The 21,958-nt window shown below is 37.4% G+C and overlaps 1 protein-coding gene across 1 annotated transcript in view; it reads left to right on the top strand.

Annotated features, from left to right (window-relative positions):
* The window catches only part of ITFG1 (integrin alpha FG-GAP repeat containing 1), a 244,290-nt gene that overhangs the window by 196,570 nt on the left and 25,762 nt on the right, over positions 1-21,958 (top strand). Inside the window, exon 14 of the mRNA XM_049864307.1 lies at positions 9,990-10,068. Coding sequence (XP_049720264.1) covers positions 9,990-10,068 — 79 coding nt within the window. The remainder of the gene's footprint in view (positions 1-9,989; positions 10,069-21,958) is intronic.

Genomic DNA, 21,958 nt, shown 5'->3' on the forward strand with positions numbered 1-21,958 from the left:
GGGTAAAAAGAAAACCTGCTCTCTGGGAAAAGTTTTTTGTCTACAGTATATCCACCCAGGGTCTAATCTCTCAAGTCTGTAAGATAGTACAAAACCTCAAGAACAAAAAGACAAATAACTCAGTTAAAAAATGGGCAAGAAATATGAACAAGCGCTTCACCAAAGACCTCAGGTGGCTAACAGATGCATGAGGAAATGCTCAGGATCATTAGCCATTAGAGAAATGCAAATCAAAACTACAATGAGATACCATCTCACCGCAACAATGCTAAAGTAAATGTTGGAGAGAGTGTAGAGAGACTAGAACACTTAGGCACTGCTGGTGGGAATGTAAAATGGTACAACCACTTTGGAAATCAGTTTGGCACTTCCTCAAAATGCTAGAAATAGAAGTACCATAAGATCCAGCAGTCCCACACCTTGGAATGTAGCCTAGAGAAATAAGAGCTATCACCTGAACAGATATATGCACACCCATGTTCATTACAGCACTGTCCACGATAGCAAAAGGATGGAAACAGCCTAGGTGCCCATCAACAAACGAATGGATAAAAAATTACGGTATGTACGCACAATGAAATTCTACGGAAGGATAAAGGAGAATGATAAATCCACAAAACATCTCACAACATGGATGAATCTGGAAGGCATCATGCTGAGTGACAAATATTGCATGAGACCACTATTGTAAGAACTCAAGGAAAAGGTTTAAACACAGAAGAAAACATTCTTTGATGTTACAAGGGTGGGGAGGGAGGGAGAGGGGTATTCACTAACCAGATAGTAGACAAAAAATTATCTTAGGTCAAGGGAAGGACAACACACAATACAGGGGAAGTCAGCATAACTAGACTAAACCAAACGCTAAGAAGTTTCCTGAACACAACCAAGCACCTCTAGGGACAGAGTAGCAGTGGTAGGGGTCAGGGAACCATGGTTTTAGGGACATGTAGGTCAGTTGGCATAACAAAGTTTATCAAGAAAATGTTCTGCATCCCACTTCGGTGAGTGGTGTCTGGGGTCTTAAAAGCTTGCAACGGACCATCTAAGATGCATCAATTGGTCCCAACCTACTTGGAGCAAAGGAGAATGAAAAACACCAAAGACACAAGGAAAATATTAGCCCAAGAGATAAAAGGGCCACATAAGCCAGAGACTCCATCAACCTGAGACCAGAAGAACTAGATGTTGCCCAGCTACCACCAATGACTGCCCTAACAGGGAACACAACAAACAGTCCCTGAAGGAGCAGGAGAAAAGTGGGGTGCAGAACTCACATTCACGTAAAAAGACCTGACTTAATGGTCTGAGACTAGAGGAACCCCAGAAGACATGGCCCCTGGACTCTCTGTTAACCCAGAACTAAAACCATTCCCGAAGCCAACTCTTCAGACAAAAGTAGACTGGACTACAAAACATAAAATAAATAGAAGAGTGTGCTTCTAGTTCAAGTAGATACATGAGACTAAACGGGCAGCTCCTGTCTGGAGGCGGATAAGAAGGCAGAAAGGGACAGGAGCTGGTTGAATGGGCACGGGAAACGCGGAGTGGAAAGGGGAAATATGATGTCACGTTATAGAGATTGCAGCTAGGGTCACATAACAGTACGTGTATAAATTTTCTTATGAGAAATTAACTTGACCTCTAAACTTCCACCTAAAGCACATTAAAAAAAAAAATGATTTACAGCCTTGGAAATCCTGTGGGGCAGTTCTACTCTGTCCTACAGTGTCATTATGAGATGGAATTGACTCAGCTGCAATGAGTTTTTAATAGATCTTATTAGGAGCCTTGGTGGTATAATGGTTAAGCACTTGGCTGCTAACTGAAAGGTCAGCACTTCAAACCCACCAGCCGCTCCGTGGGAGAAAGATACCTGGTGGTGTGCTCTGGTAAGGATTACAGGCTAGGAAACCCTATGGGTCTCTTCTGTGGGAATGAACTTAACAGCACACCACCACAACGTATATCTGATAAGTGTTTAATTTCCAGAATATATAAAGAACTCCTACAACTTAATAACAAAAAGACAACCCAATCAAAAATGGGCAAAGGAATAGTCAGAAGATATACAAATGACCAACAAGCACATGAAAGATTCTCAACATCATTAGCCATGTGGAAACGCAAATCAAAACAATGACATACCATTTCATTCTCACTAGGATCTCTGTGATCATAAAAATGGAAAACAATAAATGTTGGAGAAGATGTGGAGAAATTGGAGCCCTCATCCATTGCTAGTGGGAATTTAAAATGGTACAGCTGCTGTGGAAAAGAGTTTGGAGCTTCCTCAAAAAGTCAAATATAGAATTACCAAATGACCCAGCAGGCCCACTCCTAGGTACATGCCCAAAAGAATTCAAAGTAAGAACACAATCCGATACTTGTAAACCAGTGTTCATTGCAGCACTATTCAAAATACTCAAAGGTGGAAACAACCTAAATGTCCATCAACAGATGGATGGGTAAACAAAAAATGTATATAAGGTGAAATGTTACTCAGCCATAAAGACAAATGAAGTCCTGATACATGCTACTACATGGATGAAACTGGAAAACATTACGCTAAGTGAAATCAGTCACAAAATGACAAATATTCTGTGTTCTTACGTGAAATATCTAGAATAGACAAAGCTATGGAGACCAGCGTTTATTAGTGGTTACCAGGGCAGGAGGGCGGAAGAGAGAGTCATTCTTTAGGAGACACTGAGTTTCCGTTAAGGGAGTTGAAAATTTTGGAAACATAATGGAGATGGTTGCATAACATGATGAAAGTACAGCCAGAATGCTCCTTAGAAGCAAGGATGGCGAAATTCATCTTATGTACTTTGGGCATGTTATCAGGAGGGACCAGCCCCTGAGAAGGGCATCATGTTTGGTAAAGTAAAGAGTCAATGAAGAAGGAGACCCTCAGTGAGATGGATTGACACAATGGCTGCAACAATGTGCTCAAGCGTAAGAACAATCATGAGGATGGTGCAGGACCAGGCAGTGTTTCGTTCTTTTGTACATGGGGTCGCTGTCTTAGTCATCTAGTGCTGCTATAACAAAAATACCACAAGTGGATGCCTTTAACTAAGAGAAATTTATTCTCTCACAGTCTAGTAGGCTACAAGTTCAAATTCAAGGTGTCAGCTCCAGGGGAAGGCTTTCTCTCTTTGTCAGCTCTGGAGGAAGGTCCTTGTCATCAATCTTCCCTTGGTTCTAGGAGCTTCTCCATACAGGAACCTCAGGTCCAAAGGACACACTCTGCTCCCAGTGCTGCTTTCTTGGTGGTATGAGGTCCTCATGTCTCTCTGTTTGCCTGTATCTTCTATATCTCAAAAGAGATTGGCCCAAGACACTATCTAATTTTATAGATCTCATCAATATAACTGCCACTAATCCATCTCATTACGTCATAGCAATAGGCTTTACAACACATAGGGAAATCACATCAGATGACAAAATGATAGACATTCACACAATACTAGGAATCATGACCTAGCCAAGTTGACATATTTTAGGGGACACAATTCAATCCATAACCATCATTGTGAGTTGCAACCGACTTGAGGGCACCTAACAACAGCAGCAACAAGTTGTATAAGTAAAAAATGTTGAATCAACAAATGTTATGTATATATTTTGCCTCAGTAAAAAAATAATCTGTGTAATAGAACACCTAAACTGCATTACGTAATACCTCCTGAAAAAGGAAAAAGAGCCAATGATAGTACTTTTTTACTTGCATTATGGGAAATTTGAGAGGTATTAATATTTTTAAATTTAACTTGTCTGAATCGATTCAAACAACTATCAGATGTGATACTTAAACGAAAGGGTAATGCAGCCTGTGAGAGATTTGTACTAAGGTTTGCACAAGGAAAGTTAACCTGCAAATTGAGGTACAGTCCTCAGCGTTCTGTCGGAATAGCTGATGCCTTCATCTTTCCTTATCAGAATTTATTAAGTCAGCTCACTGAATGTTTTCCATGAAAATAGATTTCTGGTTTATAAAAAACGTTTTCAAAGAAAACAGTTAATTTTAGAGCAACTCTAATAAGTATTCATTTCACTAAGCAAGAGCTGTTTGCAGTTAGATAACCTAAATGTGCATAAATTTCAGCCCTGGATGTCAGAGTCGGTCCACATCCATCCTCTTTAACTTTTAACCCTTCCCCCATGTGAACTAGAGTGGTGGGGGAAAGACCTATATATTCTTCGAGGTTCTTTGGTAACTTTTTGTGAGTACTCTCTTTCCTTTAGTTCTTTTGGTGCTGTGTATGAATTGCTCCCTGAAGCCTCAGTGCTTATAGACCAGAGTTCTGGATCAGTCCCTGGGTGTAGTCTGATTGCAGAAGCTCTGCAGAATGAATGATTCCTAGCACAGTTTTATTGCTTCAACTCTGCCCGATTGTGACCATCTCAACATTTCATTGCCCAGTATAGTATATATTTTTGGAGTTCCTGGGTAGTACAGATGGGTATGATGCTTGTCTGCCAACCAAAGGTTGAAGGATGGAGAACACTCAAAGGCACCTTGGAAGACAGGCCTAGGATCTACTTCCAAAAAATCAGCCATTGAAAACCCCCGGAGCACATTTCTACTCTGGGGTCATCATCAATTGACTGCAACTGAGTGTTTGTTTTGTTTTTGATGATTTAGCAATGTCATCTCAGACTGCCAACTTTAATTTTGCCCTAGAATTTAGAATATTACTCTTCAGGCTTTAATTTGTTTTAACAGATGCTATACTGCATAAGTTCATTCTAAATGTTTGCTGTCATGCCTTATAGTAGCTGTGTTTTCAAATCCATTATTAAAAGTGCTCATTTTTAAATTTATCCATAGTTTCAACCTGTTGTTATTACAGCCATATGTGTGGCCATGGTTATTTTAATTATAGTCAAAAGTGCAGTGTATGGCCAAGATAGACTGCAGGGCAATTCTTTATGATACTCAAATGCTGGCTTCCCAGTCCTCACCTTGCCCCTTTGTTGGTGAAATCTATCATGCCTCCTCTCAGTAGTGTAAATCAGAGTATGCGTCTTGGTCATGGGCTGTGAACTATATGGCCAGTACATTTTTCTTTTCGTTGGTTTCCTCTGACCGAAGGTGCAGATAGGTAAGAAGGAGAAGCAGGAAACTGTAGAGCCACAAAAAAGCCTTCTCACGGTATTTTGCAAGAGAACATTGACCCAAAGAACAAATGTCCAGAGCAGGTGGAGTAAAACACTATGTTGCTCTTGTGTGCAATCAGGTCCATTCTGACTCATAGCAGCCCTGTAAGACAAGGTCGAACTGCCCTGTAGGATTTCCTAGGCTGCAATCTTTATGGGAGAAGATTGGCGGGTCTTTTCTCCTGCAGAGTGGCAGTAGCCTTTTAGATTGGCTTTGAGAAGAGTTACAAAAACATATTTTTACTATCTTTTATCTTTACCTGTATTTACCTTTACCCAATATGCTTTATTTATTTGTGTGGATTTGAGTTACTGTCTAGTGTCCTTTCAGTTCCGCCTGAAACACTAAAGGACTCCTTTCAGTATTTCTTGTAAGTCAGGTCTTCTAGTGATAAATTCTCAGTTTGTGTTTATCTGAAAGAAAAAAAAAAAAAAAAACTTTAGTCTCCCCTTTACTTATGAAGGACGGTTTTTTTTTTTTTTTCTTTCAACGCTTTAAATATATCATCCTATTTCCTTCTGGTCCCCATGATTTCTAATAAGCAATTGACTGTTAATCTTATTGAGGATCAGTTGTGTGTTTAGAGTCATTTCTCTCTTGCTGCTTCAGGATTCTCTATCTTTGGCTGTTGACAGTTTGCCTCTCAATGCATCTTTAGTGTAGATTGACTATGGTGTCAGTGTTAGTCCTACTTGGAGTTCATTGGGCTTTTTGGATGTATAGATTAATGTTTTCATCAAATTTGGAAGTTTTCAGCCACTATTCTAATAATCTTTCTACCCCTTTCTCTTCCTCCTCTTCTTCAGGGCCTTCCAATATGTATCTTTTGCTATGATACCCCACAGGTCTCTGAGGCTCCATTCATTTTTCTTCATTCCTTTTTTCTTTGTGATCCTCAGGCTGGATCTTCAAGTTTGGAGCCCTGATGATGCAGTGATTAAGAGCTCAGCTGCTATCCCAAAGGCTGGCAGTTCAAATCCACCAGTCCCTCCTTGGACACTCTATGGGGCAGTTCTACTCTGTCCTATAGGGTTGCTCTGAGTTGGAATCAACCTGACGGCAACAGGTTTGGTTTTGGGTCTACCTTCAAGTTTGCTCGTTTTTCTTCTGCCAGTTTAAACCCACTGTTGAATCCCATAGTGAATTTTTTTATTTCAGGTGTACTCTTCTAGAATTTGTTTGGTTCTTTGTGTGTGTGTGTGATTTCTATATCTCTTTATTGATAATCTCTTTGGTGAGACAGTGTTCTCATAATTTCCTTTAATTCTTCAGACATGATTTTCTTTAGTTTTTTGAACAGATTTATAATAGCAGATTTAAAGTCTTTGTGCAGTATGTCCAAAATCTGGGCTTCCTCAGGGACAGTTTCTATTGACTGTTTTTTTTTCCCCCTCTACTTATGTGTGAGTCATACTTTTCTATTTCTTTAATGTCTTATAAGTTTTTGTTGAAAACTGGACATTTTAAATAATGTAATGTGGCAAATCTGGAAGTCAGATTTCTCCCCATCCCAAGGTTTGCTGTTGTTTCCTTTTGTTGTTGCTGTTTATTTGGTGACTTCCCTGGAATACTGTAAAAAAAAAGTCTGTGTTCTTTGTTATGTGTGGTCCTTGCTCAGTTAGCATAAACCTGCTGCCGTCAAGTCAATTCCAACTCATAGTGACCCTGTAGGATAGAGCAGAACTGCCCTATACAGTTTCCAAGGAGTGCCTGATGGATTCAAACAGACAACCTTTTGGTTAGCAGCCGTAGCTCTTAACTACTACGCCACCAGGGTTTCCTCGGTTAGCTTAGTGGTCAATGATTGGACAGAAATTTTCTTAAATGCCTTGAACCAGTAAGTCTTCCAGTCTTTGCTGAGGGGTTGTATGTGTTATTGGAGCACACCTTCAACAGTACGGCAGGTAGTTTACAAATTTTACTTAGCCTTCACTTCCTGCATATGCCTCAAGGTCAGCCAGAGATGATTAGGACCCAGGCTTTTCCTAGGCATGCACAAAGCTCTGTATAGGCACACGGCCTTCTGGACTCCGGGGAATATTTCCTTAATTTTTCTTTTAAAATTTTGGCCAGCCTCTTGTTATCTCTAACTGGTATCACTGCCTCAGACACCTGCAGTTTTGATGGTAAGTGTTGATGATTGTTTTTAACAAACATCTCACTGATAGAGCTGTTCACACAGACAGAACTTTCAATTAGGTCAAATGAAGACAAGCCCTGAGAATGGAACTTTACAGGTCAGATTGTGACAGACTCTGGGGACGGGGCTTTTGGGGAGCTCCAGTGACAGCTAGGCTGATCATTTTCATAGCTACTGCAGGTAGTCTCTGACTTACAGCGAGGTTCCATTCCAACCACTCCGTTGTAAGTTGGTTCGGATAAGTGAAATACCTCTTTTGTTTGTTTGTTTTACTTTTCATTATTATTGCCTTTTATTAGTATAATCTTTATAAATTCGGTTTTTATTGTCCTTGGACATCTGTGAGTAACATCTGAGAATGAGCCAAAAAACCAAACCTACTTCCATCAAGTCAATTCCAACTCATAGCAACCTTATAGGACAAAGTAGAACCACCCCATAGGGTTTCCAAGGCTGTAAATCTTTTTTATGTAGCAGACTGCCACATCTTTCTCCCACAAAGAGGCTGGTGGGTTTGAACCACTGACATTTTGGTTTGCAGCTGAGCACTTTAACCACTGCACTACCAGGGCTTCTTTTAAGAATGATAACATCAGAAAATTACACGCTGCAACATTCTATGTAGTACATATTACTACTGATAAGCTGTACAAAAAACAGGTGGTCGTAAGTGCAGTACATAGTAACTCGAGTATGTCATAAGTCAAGGGCTACCTTTATACTTGCAAAGCTTTTGATTTTTAAGGCTACTGCAGAGCTAGGGACAGGGGTATGGGAATAGGGCAAGTTAAACACCACAAAGGTCATTATTCTTACCAAGATTCAGCCGTTTTTCTTGAATAAATGCTCCCTGAATTTTTACAGACTTCTTGGTTACATTCCAGAGTTCTGAAGAAGTTGATTTTTGACCCATTTTTTTTGCCTGTATTCTCATTGCTTCTATGGGGTAGCAGATTTTCAGAGACCATTATTATACCATCTCAGAAGTGCTTTTGCCTTACACTGCTACATTAAAATCCATTAGTCTGTCTTGACTTTGAATGACTCTTTTACCCACACGTGGGTTCCTAACGGTGTGCATTAGTTATCTGGAAAATACTGATTTACCGAGTTAGGAAGACCTTCCCAGTGCTAACATGTTCCGTCCTCCAATCCTCTGAATTCACATTTGTCAGCATCACCATTGATCTCATCAAAAAAATATCTTAAGTACTGGAAAGCTGCCAAATTTACCTTGGCAGATACAAAGTTTCCAAAAATCTAATTTTCACTTAGAAGCTCACATTTAATAATGACAACAAATATTGTTAGTTGTTTTACTTGAAGAGATAGGCTTACTTTGTCCCTTTTCAAAAAAAAAAAAAAAGTCAGCTAAATACCCATCTCAACGACTGCAGTTTGGTGCCACTGGTAATACCCACCCTTGATGTCACACTATTACTACAAATATTAACACAGTGTAGTAGGCAAATATTATCTTGAAAACAGTTTTTACCTTTTGCAACCTTCTGAAAATGTCTTGGGGCCTCCTGGGGATCCTTGAAGCACATTTTGAGGGTTATTGTATAAAGGAATTGAATATGGATTTCCAGCCCTTGCCTTCAAATACCAGAATGACTGGCCCATGGTGAAAGGTGAATGTAAGGAGAGCTTAAGGATTCATATTAGAGATTCACTGACCTGATTTTTAAAGTGAATATAAGCGGGAGAGACAAAAAAAACCTAAATAAATCAGTAAAATAAGATAGTGTGGACAGCAGTGTGAAATACGCTCTAATGTAAATTAGAAAAAATGTTCAAGAATATAATTGGGAAGGCTTGCTGAAAACAATACTATAAGTATTGTTAACTATAACTAACCCAGAAAACCCAACTGTAACTGAATATATTATTTAAGATTTTTACATATAGGATAAAACCATAAAGGGAAAAGAAAGGAATAATTGTATGAAGAAGGTAATTCCACACATTAACATCTCTTCACCTATCAGTGGTTGGCTTGAAAATTGTGGATATCTAAAGAACAAGCTCTTGCTTCCCCACCTGCAAAGCAGGAATGTAGATACACAATTTTGGTGATTCTTTCATGGAAGTAATATGTAGTATAAGTATATAATATTCTTTCTACATAAAAATACTATAAGCCCAAGACACTAATCTTCCACTATATAGACTATGGATGGTAAGCTAATTTTGAGGTTATAACAGAGTAATAAACATGTCCTCAGAAGTATAATCTCCCAATCTTGCTGGAATGGGACAAATTTAGAGTATGACAAAACATGCCCTGTTCCAAAGACACAGACCTAGGAGAGAAAATTTATGTCAACAAGAGGTACACCACATTAACATTGCTCCTTGCTATGCATGTGAAGCAACAGGATCTCTCTGCAGCTTGGTAGGAGTGGAACATGGAAATACTAGTACAGGAAAAAAATGGTGCTGCTTAGTGCAGCCAAAGATACATATATCCTGTGACTTAGCAATAATATAAATTTAAACATTTTTTCTACTAACAAGTTTTGTTTTAAAGTGTTATTTATGGCACTACTCTCCAAGTAACTGTCATCTAGGTAAAAATACTATATAAGTTTTTTTTTTACTGTATTTGTAATAGATTTGCTTGAATCTTCAAATCATTCACATACTTTTCAAGGCTTACCTCTTCCTTTTTTATTGCAGCCCTTTGGAGTAAATCAGCCTGGACCATATATCATGTATACAACTGTAGATGCAAATGGGTACCTGAAAAACGGTTCAGGTAAGGCTGGATAAAATGTCCATAATACATAAAATCACCTTTAAATGACATATTGGCAAGGTAAGCTTGGTGACAGATGTTACTGTCATGTTTTCACGTTACTTATTTTTTTCTCTTAGAATTTCAGTAGACGTACATTGGTTGATTACATAAGGGCCTTAGGACAAAAATATTAACATTGAATTCCTCATTTTTCCTCATTGTGATGAAGCCAAATCATTATCCTTATTTTTCAATTGAATTTTCAACAGAAAGGCATTTAACAAAAATTACTTGAGTTATCTTGATTAAAGAGTGAAGTGCTTGATAATTAGGAAGATCATCTTAGAAGAAAAAAAGGAATTTAATGAATACTACAATCTAGTCCCTAGTATTTTCATGTGTGGAGTTGAAGCTGGAATATTATCTGTAGGTATTTTTGACATATGATTATTTTTAAAAATTCTAGTTGTATATTTAAAAAATAATAAAGGAGAATGCAACCAAGACAAAGGAAGTAAAACTAACCAAGGATGCCTGCTTTTGATAGATGATTGACTGTGGTGAGACCCAGATCACAGTAAATACAACTAAATAGGAAATCTAACATAGTAATATGATTCTTTTGAGACTTCTTGAGTCCTAACCATGAAGAAATATAAACAGAGTTGCTATCGCTCCTTCACATTTTTGGACATAAAAAAAGAAGTAATTCATTATATGGGCATTCTCATATTATGTAATGGCCTAACATCACAGCGACTGTTCTTTTGAGCTATTTGTACACATTAAGACTTTCAATCATACTGCTGCCTCAGCACAGAAACACATTCCACAAAACAAAACTACTTAAAAAATTCAAGGAGAAATTGGAAAACACAAATTATACTCAAATGCTTAGTATTAGTCAAGGAAGTATAAAATGTATAAGTATGTAGATGATTTGAACAAATTAATTATTTAAGGCTTCATTCAGATGCATATTCAACTTTGTCGTACACAAGAAAAGCCCCAGAACCAGCTGGTTTTATCAGTTAATTCTTCTAGACTTTCAAGGCACAGAGTCAGTGCTTTGTAAGATGTTTCAGAACATAGGAAAGAAGACAAAAAGTTATTCCTTTCTTATCATGAAGCTAATATAACTCAGACAAAGCCAGCATAAACAAAACCAAAAACTTAGCTCATTGGTGAATTATCAATGAAAAATCCTATCTAAAATGCTAACAGTTTAAATTCACCTGTATTTTGAAAGAATGCCATCGAGAAGGTGATTACTTAAGATATACACTGATGGCTTAAAATACAATATAAATATTGTATAGCAATAAATCAATTTTTAAACATGTCTTCTTTTTTGAATTTTTTATATAACATTATGTACCTCTTTCAATGTGTACTATTTTTTTAATTTCATTCTGATCTGTTTTTATGATTATACAATAACTACCTTACCCAGTCCTCTGTTGGTTATTTTTCTTTAATACAACAATGCAAAAGTAAGCATCAGTGTGCATATATTTTTGTGCAATTAAATGAATAAATATTTCACAGGAACAAAAATCTGGAAAAACATATACCGCATTGTTAACTTTCAAGCATCAGAATTTCAACAGATTCACTTTCCACTTACATTTCTGTTTTTAAGTAAGCCTGTTGTCCTTTCTTCATTTTTAAAAAAAGATAAATTTCACAACCAAAGTCTATCAAAAATATTACTCTTAGAATTAGATGTAGAATTGTGAGAAGATAGCAGATTAGGAAGCTCCAGGTATCAGTACCTCTAATGAACTGGCAGGAATTGTATGAATCAACTGTTTTGGAACTCCGGAGTCTATTCAAACACTTGAAGCATCCAGATGAGAGCTTGATGAAGGGGATGATAAATTTTGATACACAAGGAAACCTTTGTAAGGTCACTGTATGACCATAGAGATAACATAAGAAAAACTTCTACTGTACACAACAATACGTACTTCACAAAAAAATAATTTGGAAAAGTCACAAATGTACAGCTCCAGCCCTCAAAAAGGAAAAATCACCAATCCCTGGAGAATGAGAATATTAGATTACCAGAGCTGTTAGAACATAATACAACATACAGTTCTCAGCAAAAAAAAAAAAAAATTACAAAACATGGAAAGAAACAGGAAAGTTTGACACATTCACTGGAAAAAAAAAGTTGAGAGAAATCATCCCTGAGGAAACCCAGATGTTTGAATTATTAGTCAAAAACCTTGAATCTGCTCAAAAAGCTAAAGGAAATCAAGAAAACAATGTTTGAACAAAATGAGAATATCAATAGAGATTGTTGTTAAGGTGCCATCAAATCAGTTCCAACTCATAGTGACCCTAGTTGCAACAGAACAAGACACTGCCCGGTCCTGCGCCATCCTCACAATCACTGTTATGCTTGAACCCACTGTTGTAGCAACTGTGTCAATCCATTTCATTGAGGGTCTTCCTCTTTTTCACTGACCCTCTACTTTTACCAAGCATCATGTCCTTCCCCAGGGACTGATCCCTACTGACAATATGTCCTAAGTATGTGAGACGTACTCTCACCATCCTTGCTTCTGTTATACATTCTGATTATACTTCTTCCAAGACAGATTTGTCCATTGTTTTGGCAGTCAATGGTATGTATATTCAGTATTCTTTGCCAACACCACAATTTAAAGAAATCAATTCTTCTTTGGTCTTCCTTATTCACTGTCCAGCTTTCACATGCATATGAGACGATTGAAAACACCATGGCTTGGGTCAGGCACACCTTAGTCCTCAAGGTAACATCTTTGCTTTTCAACACTTTAAAGAGGTCTCTTGAAGCCGATTTGACCAATGCAATGCGTCTTTTGATTTCTTGGCTGTTGACTGGGGATCCAAGTAAAATGAAATCCTTGACAACCTCAACCTTTTCTCCATTTATCATGATGTTTCTTATTGGTCCAATTGTGAGGATTTTTGTTTTCTTTATGTTGAGGTGCAATCCATACTGAAGGCTGTGGTCTTTGATCTTCATCAGTAAGTGCTTCAAGTCCTCTTCACTTTCAGCAAGCACGGTTGTGTCATCTGCATAATGCAGGTTGCTAATGAGTCTTCGTCCAATCCTGATGCCCCGTTCTTCACACAGTCCACCTTCTCAGATTATTTGCTCAGCATACAGATTGAATAGGTGTGGTGAAAGGATACAACCCTGAACCACACCTTTCCTGACTTTAAACCAATCAGTATCCCCTTGTTCTGTTCGAATGACTGCCACTTGATCCATATACAGATTCCTCATGAGCAGGATTAAGTGTTTTAGAATTCCCATTCTCCACAGTGTTATCCATAATTTGTTATAAGGTCCACACAGTCAAATGCCTTAGCATAGTCAGTAAAACGCAGGTAAACATTTATCTGGTATTCTCTGCTTTCAGCCAAGATACATCTGACATCAATAATGATATCCCTGGTTGCATGCCCTCTTCTAAATCCAGCTTGAGTTTCTGGGAGTTCCCTGTTGATATACTGCTGCAGCCTCTTTTGAATAATCGTCTGCAAAATTTTGCTGACATGGGACATTAAGGATATTGTTCAATAATTTCCACATTCAGTTAGATCACCTTTCTTGAGAATAGGCATAAATATGGATCTCTTCCAGTTGGTTGGCCAGGTAGCTGTCTTCCAAACTTCTTGGCATAGATGAGTGAGCACTTCCAGTGCTACATCCATTTGTTGAAACATCTCAATTGGTGTTCTGTCAGTTCCCAGAGCCTTGTTTTTCACTAGTGCCTTCAGTGCAGCTTGGACTTCTTCCTTCAGTACCATCAGTTCCTAATCATATGTTACATCCTGAAAGGTTGAACATTGACCAGTTCTTTCTGGTATAGTGACTCTCTGTTCCTTCCGTCGTCTTTTGATGCTTCCCACGTCATTTAATATTTCCCCATACAATCCTTCAGTGTTGCAATTCAAGGCTTGAATTTTTTCTTCAGTTTTTTCAGCTTGAGAAATGCTGAGCATATTCTTCCCTTTTAGTTTTCTATCTCCAGGTCTTTGTACACGTCATCGTAATACTTTTTCTCTTCTTGAGCCTCCCTTTGAAATCTTCTGTTCAGCTCTTTTACTTCATCATTTTTTCCTTTTGCTTTAGCTACTTGACATTAGGATGTACAACACATAGGATAACTGTGTTGTTTTTGTTCAGTGCCCTTGAGTGGGCTGTGACCCATAGCAACTCTCTGTACAACAGAACGAAACACTGCCCAGTCCTGCGCCATCCTCACAGTTATCGCTATGCTTGAGCCCACTGTTCCAGCCACTGTGTCAATCCATTTCATTGAGGGTCTTCCTTTTTTTCACTAACCCTCTACTTTACCAAGCATGATGTCCCTCTCTAGGCACTTATGAATGGCCATCTCACACTCTGAAACCAAGTTGGTGAAGATCTGATGCTTTGAAACCCAGGAGGCCATGGCCCCACCTTCTGAGACCACAGAGGTTGTGGCCCCACCTTTTGAGACTGGGGCAGCTCTGCTTCCTGTGCTGTTTCTCCCTTCAGCCTCTGCTTCCTTGTCCCCTGTCCCCTTGGGCCTCTGATAATTAGATCACAAAATGAAGGGCAACTGCACAACATGGGAAATCATAGCCTAGCCAAGTTGACACACGTTTTGGGGGAATACAGTTCAATCCGTAACAACCATATTTATCTATTTCAGCCCTGAGTTTCCCGTAAAGCAATGATTTTTTTATACTAAAATTATGAAATTAATTTAGTCGCTTAGGTTCAGCACTTTTTATTTAATAAAATAAAAGCAAACAATAGAAAATATCACAGTACATCACAAATAGGAAAGTTAAGTATTTTTTTATGAAAATACTATTTCGTGTGTGTGTGTGTTTGTACTGGGTGATGACATAAAATATAGTTCTTATTGTGACTTACGGTCAAAAAAGTTTAAAAGTTACTGTCAGAGAGAGACAACATGTATACATTGTTATTCAAAAGAGGCCTGGTTTAATTATCCTTTTGGTTATATACAGAACTTATCATTACTACCAAATACTTTGTGGTCTTACTCCATTTCCCAGCAAAGCCTGCTAAATGCAATTAGTTACATTACAGAAAAGTCATTGATCTTCTAAATAAACATTAGTTCTGTGACAGATAAAAAAAATTAAACTAAGTTTATCACGAGCAAAACTGGTTTTGATTCTAAGGTTATATCTACTAGTCTTGTAAATTAGCCAGAGATCTGCAATAGGGATTCAAATTCCCTAAACAATATTTGATAAGAACTTACTAGACTGGAGCATGTTGACAAAATCCTGTAGATTAGTGTGAGTTATTGGTCATTTATGAATAGTAACATTAAACCAAGAGTTGTTTCTTTGCCCTTTAAATTACTTATTAGCTTTCCTTTTTAAATCCAGAGAAAAATTATTCCCCTTAAGTCCCCTGAGGTTAGTATTTGTTAACATAATCTGCGGAAAACATAAGTAAGCCTTAACTTCTGTGGACCCTTCATCTATTAAAAAAGTGGTATTAAGCAATCACATGCCTCAAATACGAGAGCAAGTAAAATGTACGGCAGAGTGACAGCACAGCATGTGAAAGGGCAAAGAAGCATCTGAATTAAGTTTTAACAAAATTTATATCCATGGTATACATTAGATTATTCAGGAAAAGTATTTGTTGTAACACATAAGCACATTGTCTTTCTATAATTTTAATTACAACCATTCGGATTTCTCCATTTTAATAGTATCAATTATATTTTCCAGTGTCAAAAAAATCTTATTCTTCATGTTCATTTCTCATATGCATATTTTCTGCAATTATCTCCAAAGAAGTATATTCATGTTCCATTTAACCACATGTAACTATCCATAAAATAATTTTTCCAGTCCCAGATCAATTTTTTTTTTCACCACTCAGGACATTTTAAATGGTCACACTCATAGCCTAAGCAGTAGTTAATTAATGAGGTATATTTTTGTGTCAGAACTTATAATGCTTAAAAAAAAGCAAATGGAAAGAATTGTTATGCCCTCCTGCATCATCCATGACATTCTGCCCCTCTGAAAGAATGAATTCTCAGAAGAGGACTCATTGCCTTACTATAACCTCAAGTCAACTAAAGTCTAACAGGGATAGCTAAGACAATAGAGATGAGGATGGGGGGTTGGCTCAGTGACAATGATTTTCTTTCACTGAAAACAAGGAAGGAAAGGTGGGAGGCAGAGAGAGAGAAAAGAAAGAATGGTATGGAGTAGTTCTAAGCAGCAGTTGATATATCCTCATGCTATAATTACAAGAGTCAGATGAATGATTAAATGAATTACAAGAATATAGAAGTTCAGAGAAATTGTCAGAAAAGTATTTACTCTTTAGCAATTAGAAATGCCATCCACACAGATGCAAATGATTCAAAGACCTATTCTGGAAAATTAAAAATAAATCAGAAATTGTAGTGCCAACAAAAACAAACATTTGCTTCATGAAATTGTATTTACAGACTGATTTCTAGTATAGTATTTACAGTCAATATAACATCCTAATATTGAGGATGAACTGCCACAAAACAGCTTTGGAGCAAGAAGTGGAATAAAGAATATAATCTGTTTCTGCTTATGTGGTCTTTTCTAGCAGATGTTTTATTATCCCACAACTTGCTGTAAGTAATTCAACAAGTTCCTGTCTACTGCGCAAGTGTATTTGGTACAAAGGATTAAAATTGCATTCATTGCTCAATAACACCATTGATGTATTCCTTCTTATTGCCTTAGTCTTATGTATACGGACTTACCTGTTTTCAGTATCCATGTCTCCCTGTAACTTCCGTTGTAAATTCAGTTACCGCAAACCATAAAATCTATCTCGTTGAGGGTCTTCCTCTTTTTCACTGACCCTCTACCAAGCATGATGTCCTTCTCCAGGAACTGGTCCCTCCTGATAACATTTCCAAAGTACATGAGACAAAGTCTCACCATCCTCGCTTCTAAGGAGCATTCTGGTCGTACTTCTTCCAAGACAGATTTGTTTGTTCTTTTGGCAGTCCTTGGTGTATTCAATATTCTTCTCCAACACCGTAATTCAAAGGCGTCAATTCTTCTTTGGTCTTCCGTATTCATTATCTGGCTTTCACATCTCTGTGAGGCAACTGAAAATACCATGGCTTGGGTCAGCTGCACTTTAGTCCTCAAAAGTGACTTGCAGCAGATTTGCCCAATGTAATACTTCGTTTGCGTTCTTGACTTCTGCTTCCATGGGCGTTTATTGTGGATCCAAGTAAGATGAAATCCTTGACAACTTCAGTCTTTTCTCCATTTATCTTGATGTTGCTTACTGGTCCAGTTTTGAAGACTTTTGTTTTCTTTGAGGTATAATCCATACTGAAGACTGTGGTCTTTGATCTTCATCAGTAAGTGCTTCAAGTCCTCTTCACTTTGAGCAAGTAAGGTTGTATCATCTGCATATCTCAGGTTGTTAATAAGTCTTCTCAAATTCTGATGCCACATTCTTCAGATAGTCCAGCTTCTCAGATAATTTGCTCAGCATACAGATTGAATAAGTACGATGACAGGATACAACACTTACGCACACCTTTCCTGATTTTAACCCACATAGTAACCCCTTGTTCTATTCAAACAACTGCCTTTTGGTCTGTGTACAGGTTCCCCGTGAGCACAACTAAGTGTTCTCAAGTAGAAAAGTATTTGAAAAAGAAAAAATAGACTCTGCATCTCCTTACTTAATTTTTCACCACCCTGATCTTAAATTTATCATAAATACACTATCAGGTAAAGTAAAATAAGTAAGTTTAAAGAAGAGATTAACTGATTTAATTACAGGTCATATTGTTTTGCAACATATTCATAGGTATTTGCTTTTTTAGGCTAGCTTTACCCTGAAACAAATTCCAAATTTTTATTTTTTCAAAGAGGTGGGGTACCTTTTCCTTTATTAATCTGGATTTTCCAGACCAGATTAACAACAGGAGAGTTACAGGCCACAAACAAACATGGTGCCGAGTCATAATGCACATTTTGTGTACTCAGCATAATGCCCCATTGCTCCCCGCCCGCACTACCACAGAGAATTGTTATGGATCGGTATTTTCACAGTTACGTAATCTCTGGTATGGCTTATTATAATGCTAAGTAGCAATACTGTAAACAGTTTGTCCTCAATAACATTAAAGATTAGTTTACAGAATGTTGAGACTCTTGGAAATCCAGTTGTATAAATTAATCTTTCTACAATACAGCTCTATTTACATCCCTAAGTGGCTCCCCAGTACCTGAGAATCAAGGATTTCAAATTGAACCCGAAATTACTTTTTAGCCTTTTATTTCCCTATTTCCTTTTACGTGCCCTACACCCCAGTCCAACTTAGTTTCCCATATATGGCTAGCTTTTCCACCTCCGTGCTCGATGCTCTTGTTCACCCTTTCAGTCTCTGCCTCTCCCCTGTTCTTATATCTCAGCACTTCCAAATCTGACAGTACTACCATCATCCCATTAATCTTTCCCTCAACCAGAAATAAACTGTTTCTGTCAAATTGTAATCAAGCTTTATCTTTCACCTCATATAAGACACTGACCATTCTTTTCCTTGGGTTAATACTTAGTTCTGTATCTTATCTCCTACCAGACTATAGACTCACTGAGGACTGGATGTATATCTAATTTTGTTTTTATGTGTCTTGAGTATTCTCAGACCCCCACGTGTTTGTTGAATAGATGATTACATAATCTCAGAAGAAAGAGTTCCATTTTCTTTTAGCAAGATTTAAGACAGAAAAACTGGGCAGAAAGCTTAACTGAAACACATCATAGTGACAGTTCATTTCTGGTTGGAACCAGGATTTTTTTTAATTTAATATGAAGTAGTGGAAATAAAGTCATTAAAACTGAATTAAAAATCTGGTCTGTACTCGTCCAGAGCAGAAGAGAAAGAAGGAAACCAAAGACTCAAAAGTCTACAGGAGAAATAGTCAACACGAACCACGGCCTCATCTACCCTGAGACCAGAAGAACTAGGTGGCGCCCAGCTACTACTACCACCCATTCTGATCAGGGCCACGATAGATGGACCCTGACAGAAAGGGAGAAAAATGTGGAACAAAATTGTCAAATACTAAAAAAAGCCCAGATCCATGGGAATGGACTTCCTAAAACTGTTGTCCTGAGATACTCTCCAGACCTTGAAGGTCACCTTTAGCTAAATAACAAATTGGCTCAAAAAATAATGAATATCACTCTTAAGTATGGTGGTCCTTTTGAAAAAAAAACATATAAGACAAAACGGTCAACAGTTACTTCTAAAACAAACATGAGACTCTAGGGGGAAGAGAAACTAGATTAATGAACACTGAACAACCTGAACAGAAATAATGAGAATGTTCACACATTCTGAAGAATGTAACCAATGTCACTGAACAGCTTGTGTAGAAATTGTTGAATCGGAGCCCAAATTGCTGTGTAAACCTTCAATGAAAACACCATTAAAAATTTTTTGAACTGAATTAAAATTAATAAATCTGTGGATGTTTATTATGAAGCTTGTACTACGTGCTGGGCACTATTCCAGACCCTTGATGTATCATCTCAGTGCATTTCACAGTATCCAGCCTGGCCGCTGTCATCATCTCCATTGTCCAGCATCGGAAACGGAGGCACTAAGAGTTTAAATAACTTCGCTGTGTTACTCAATTGTTAGCTAGTACGGCTGCGTTTAAACTCAGGGCTATCCAACCATAAAACCTACTCATTCCTAACTGTTATTCTTAGTTGCCACTGAGTCAATTCCGACTCGTAGTGACCCCATGTGTGCAGAGTAGAACTGTGCTCCAGAGGGTTTTCAAGGCCATGACGATTTCAAAGCAGATCTCTAGGACTGCTGGGTAGGTTTGAACTGCCAACTTTTCAGCTAGTAGTCAAGTGCTTAACTGTTTGCAGTACCCAGGGACTCTAACGCCACGCCACTATTGGCGGGGAGGGGGAGGGGAGGGTCCTACTTTTATTTTTAAATAATATTTTATTGTGTTTAAGGTGAAAGTTTACATAGCAAAGTAGATTGCCATTTAACAATTTCTGTACAAATTATTCAGTTATATTTTTCACAGTGCATCATTGTTCTCATTCATTTCATTCTGGTTTCATCATTTCCAGGAATCTAGTTTCCCTGCCCCCTTACCTTCTCATCTTTACTTCAGAGTAATTTTTGACTGTTTGTACTGGTATAGATGATTTTTAAAGGAGCTCATTACTCACAGGTGATATTCTTTATAAGCCAATCTGCTATCTTACTGAAAGAATCTCAGTATTTTTAAATATCTTGTCAAAGGCTAGGTGTATCCTGAAAGGAGGGAAATTATCCTTTACAATCTCTATTTAATTTTAAACCATGGTAACTGTGTCTAGTGAAATGATGTCTACAGTTTAACAAATGCGAAGTGTTATTTCATAATGTTTCTCTTCCTTTGTCATTGCCTTAGGCTTTAGGATTTCTGCACTTCATAAGTCTTTTTTCATTTTGATTCCAGGAGCAGTACCGAGATAACATGGGTACATTCCTTCACTCTCTGAGTTGTGCTAATCCGACTTTATTTAGGAGCCCAGTGATAGTAAGAGAGTCTATAATTCACTGTCCCAGGGATTTCAGTACACAGGGTGATGTCTATTCTTGAGGCCTACATCATGCTGTTTTATGTCCTAGGAGTTTGGAACTATTGCTACGTAATAATAGCTAAAATTGATTAGTAATTACTCTGTACCAAGGACTGTTTAAGCATGTTACATAGATGTTATCATTTAATAGTATTAGATGTGGGATTTCCTATTAACTGAATATATACATAAAGTTTTTGAAGTTAAAATACATGAGAATAAAGACAGTATAAAATAGTATCATAATATTACATAAATTGATGGATATGGAAGACGAGAAAATTGCCCAGTACATTGTTATGATCCTGGATTTCTGCTCTTGTATTTCTGTCCTTGTGGATTTAATGAAGATAAACTTCATTTTTCTAATACAATCTGAAGAAGACAATAGATTTACCTTAAAAGATCTTCCTAGTATTTTTAATATTCTTCATTTAAGACCAAAGAAGTTACCTTTTGAACAGTTAGAGTATAATTAAATTCAGCCATTTTAATCAAAGAATTTTATCATATTTACAACTAAAATGTATGACATGGACTCTCTTTTATTAAATGTATTGTTTTCACCAAGTACCTTACTTTTAATATCTTTAAGCCTTTTCCACATGAGAACTACATTTAAAAGTTTTTCAGTAATACATAGTACTGACAGTTTTACTGCGCAAAACAGAAATAACAGTTTACTTGTATCTGCAGATTAGAAAATGTCATACCAACCCATCGGCTGAACACTCAAGAACCAGATACGAGCTAATGTTAGTCTTTTTTGTCAAAATAGATAATAGAAAACACTTACTCTTTAATCCATACATATTTTAGAATTTCCTTTAGTGATATCTGATTAATTAGTAGATGAGTTGGGTGGATGTTCATTATTGAGAGGTGAATGATTTCCTTCACCTAAGAAGATACCATTTAATACCCACATGAAATTTATGGAAGGAGACACTAGTGGTCTGAAGAACTTCTATCATTAAAAGAGAGAGAAAGCATTATGCTAAGTGAAATAAACCAGATACAAAATGACAGATATTGTATGATCCTATTTATATGAAATATCTAGAATACGTAAATGCATAGAGACAAGTTTATTAGTGATTAGTGGTGCAGCGGTTAAAGTGGTCAGCTGCAAATCAGAAGGTCAGCAGTTCAAACCCTGCAGCCATTCCTCAGGAGTAAGATGTGGCAGCCTGCTTCCATAAAGCTTTACAGCCTTGGAAACCCTACAGGGTTGCTAGGGGTCAGAATCGACTC

The sequence above is a fragment of the Elephas maximus genome, chromosome 21 (assembly GCF_024166365.1).
Source record: "Elephas maximus indicus isolate mEleMax1 chromosome 21, mEleMax1 primary haplotype, whole genome shotgun sequence".
Classification (NCBI taxonomy): Eukaryota; Metazoa; Chordata; class Mammalia; order Proboscidea; family Elephantidae; genus Elephas; species Elephas maximus.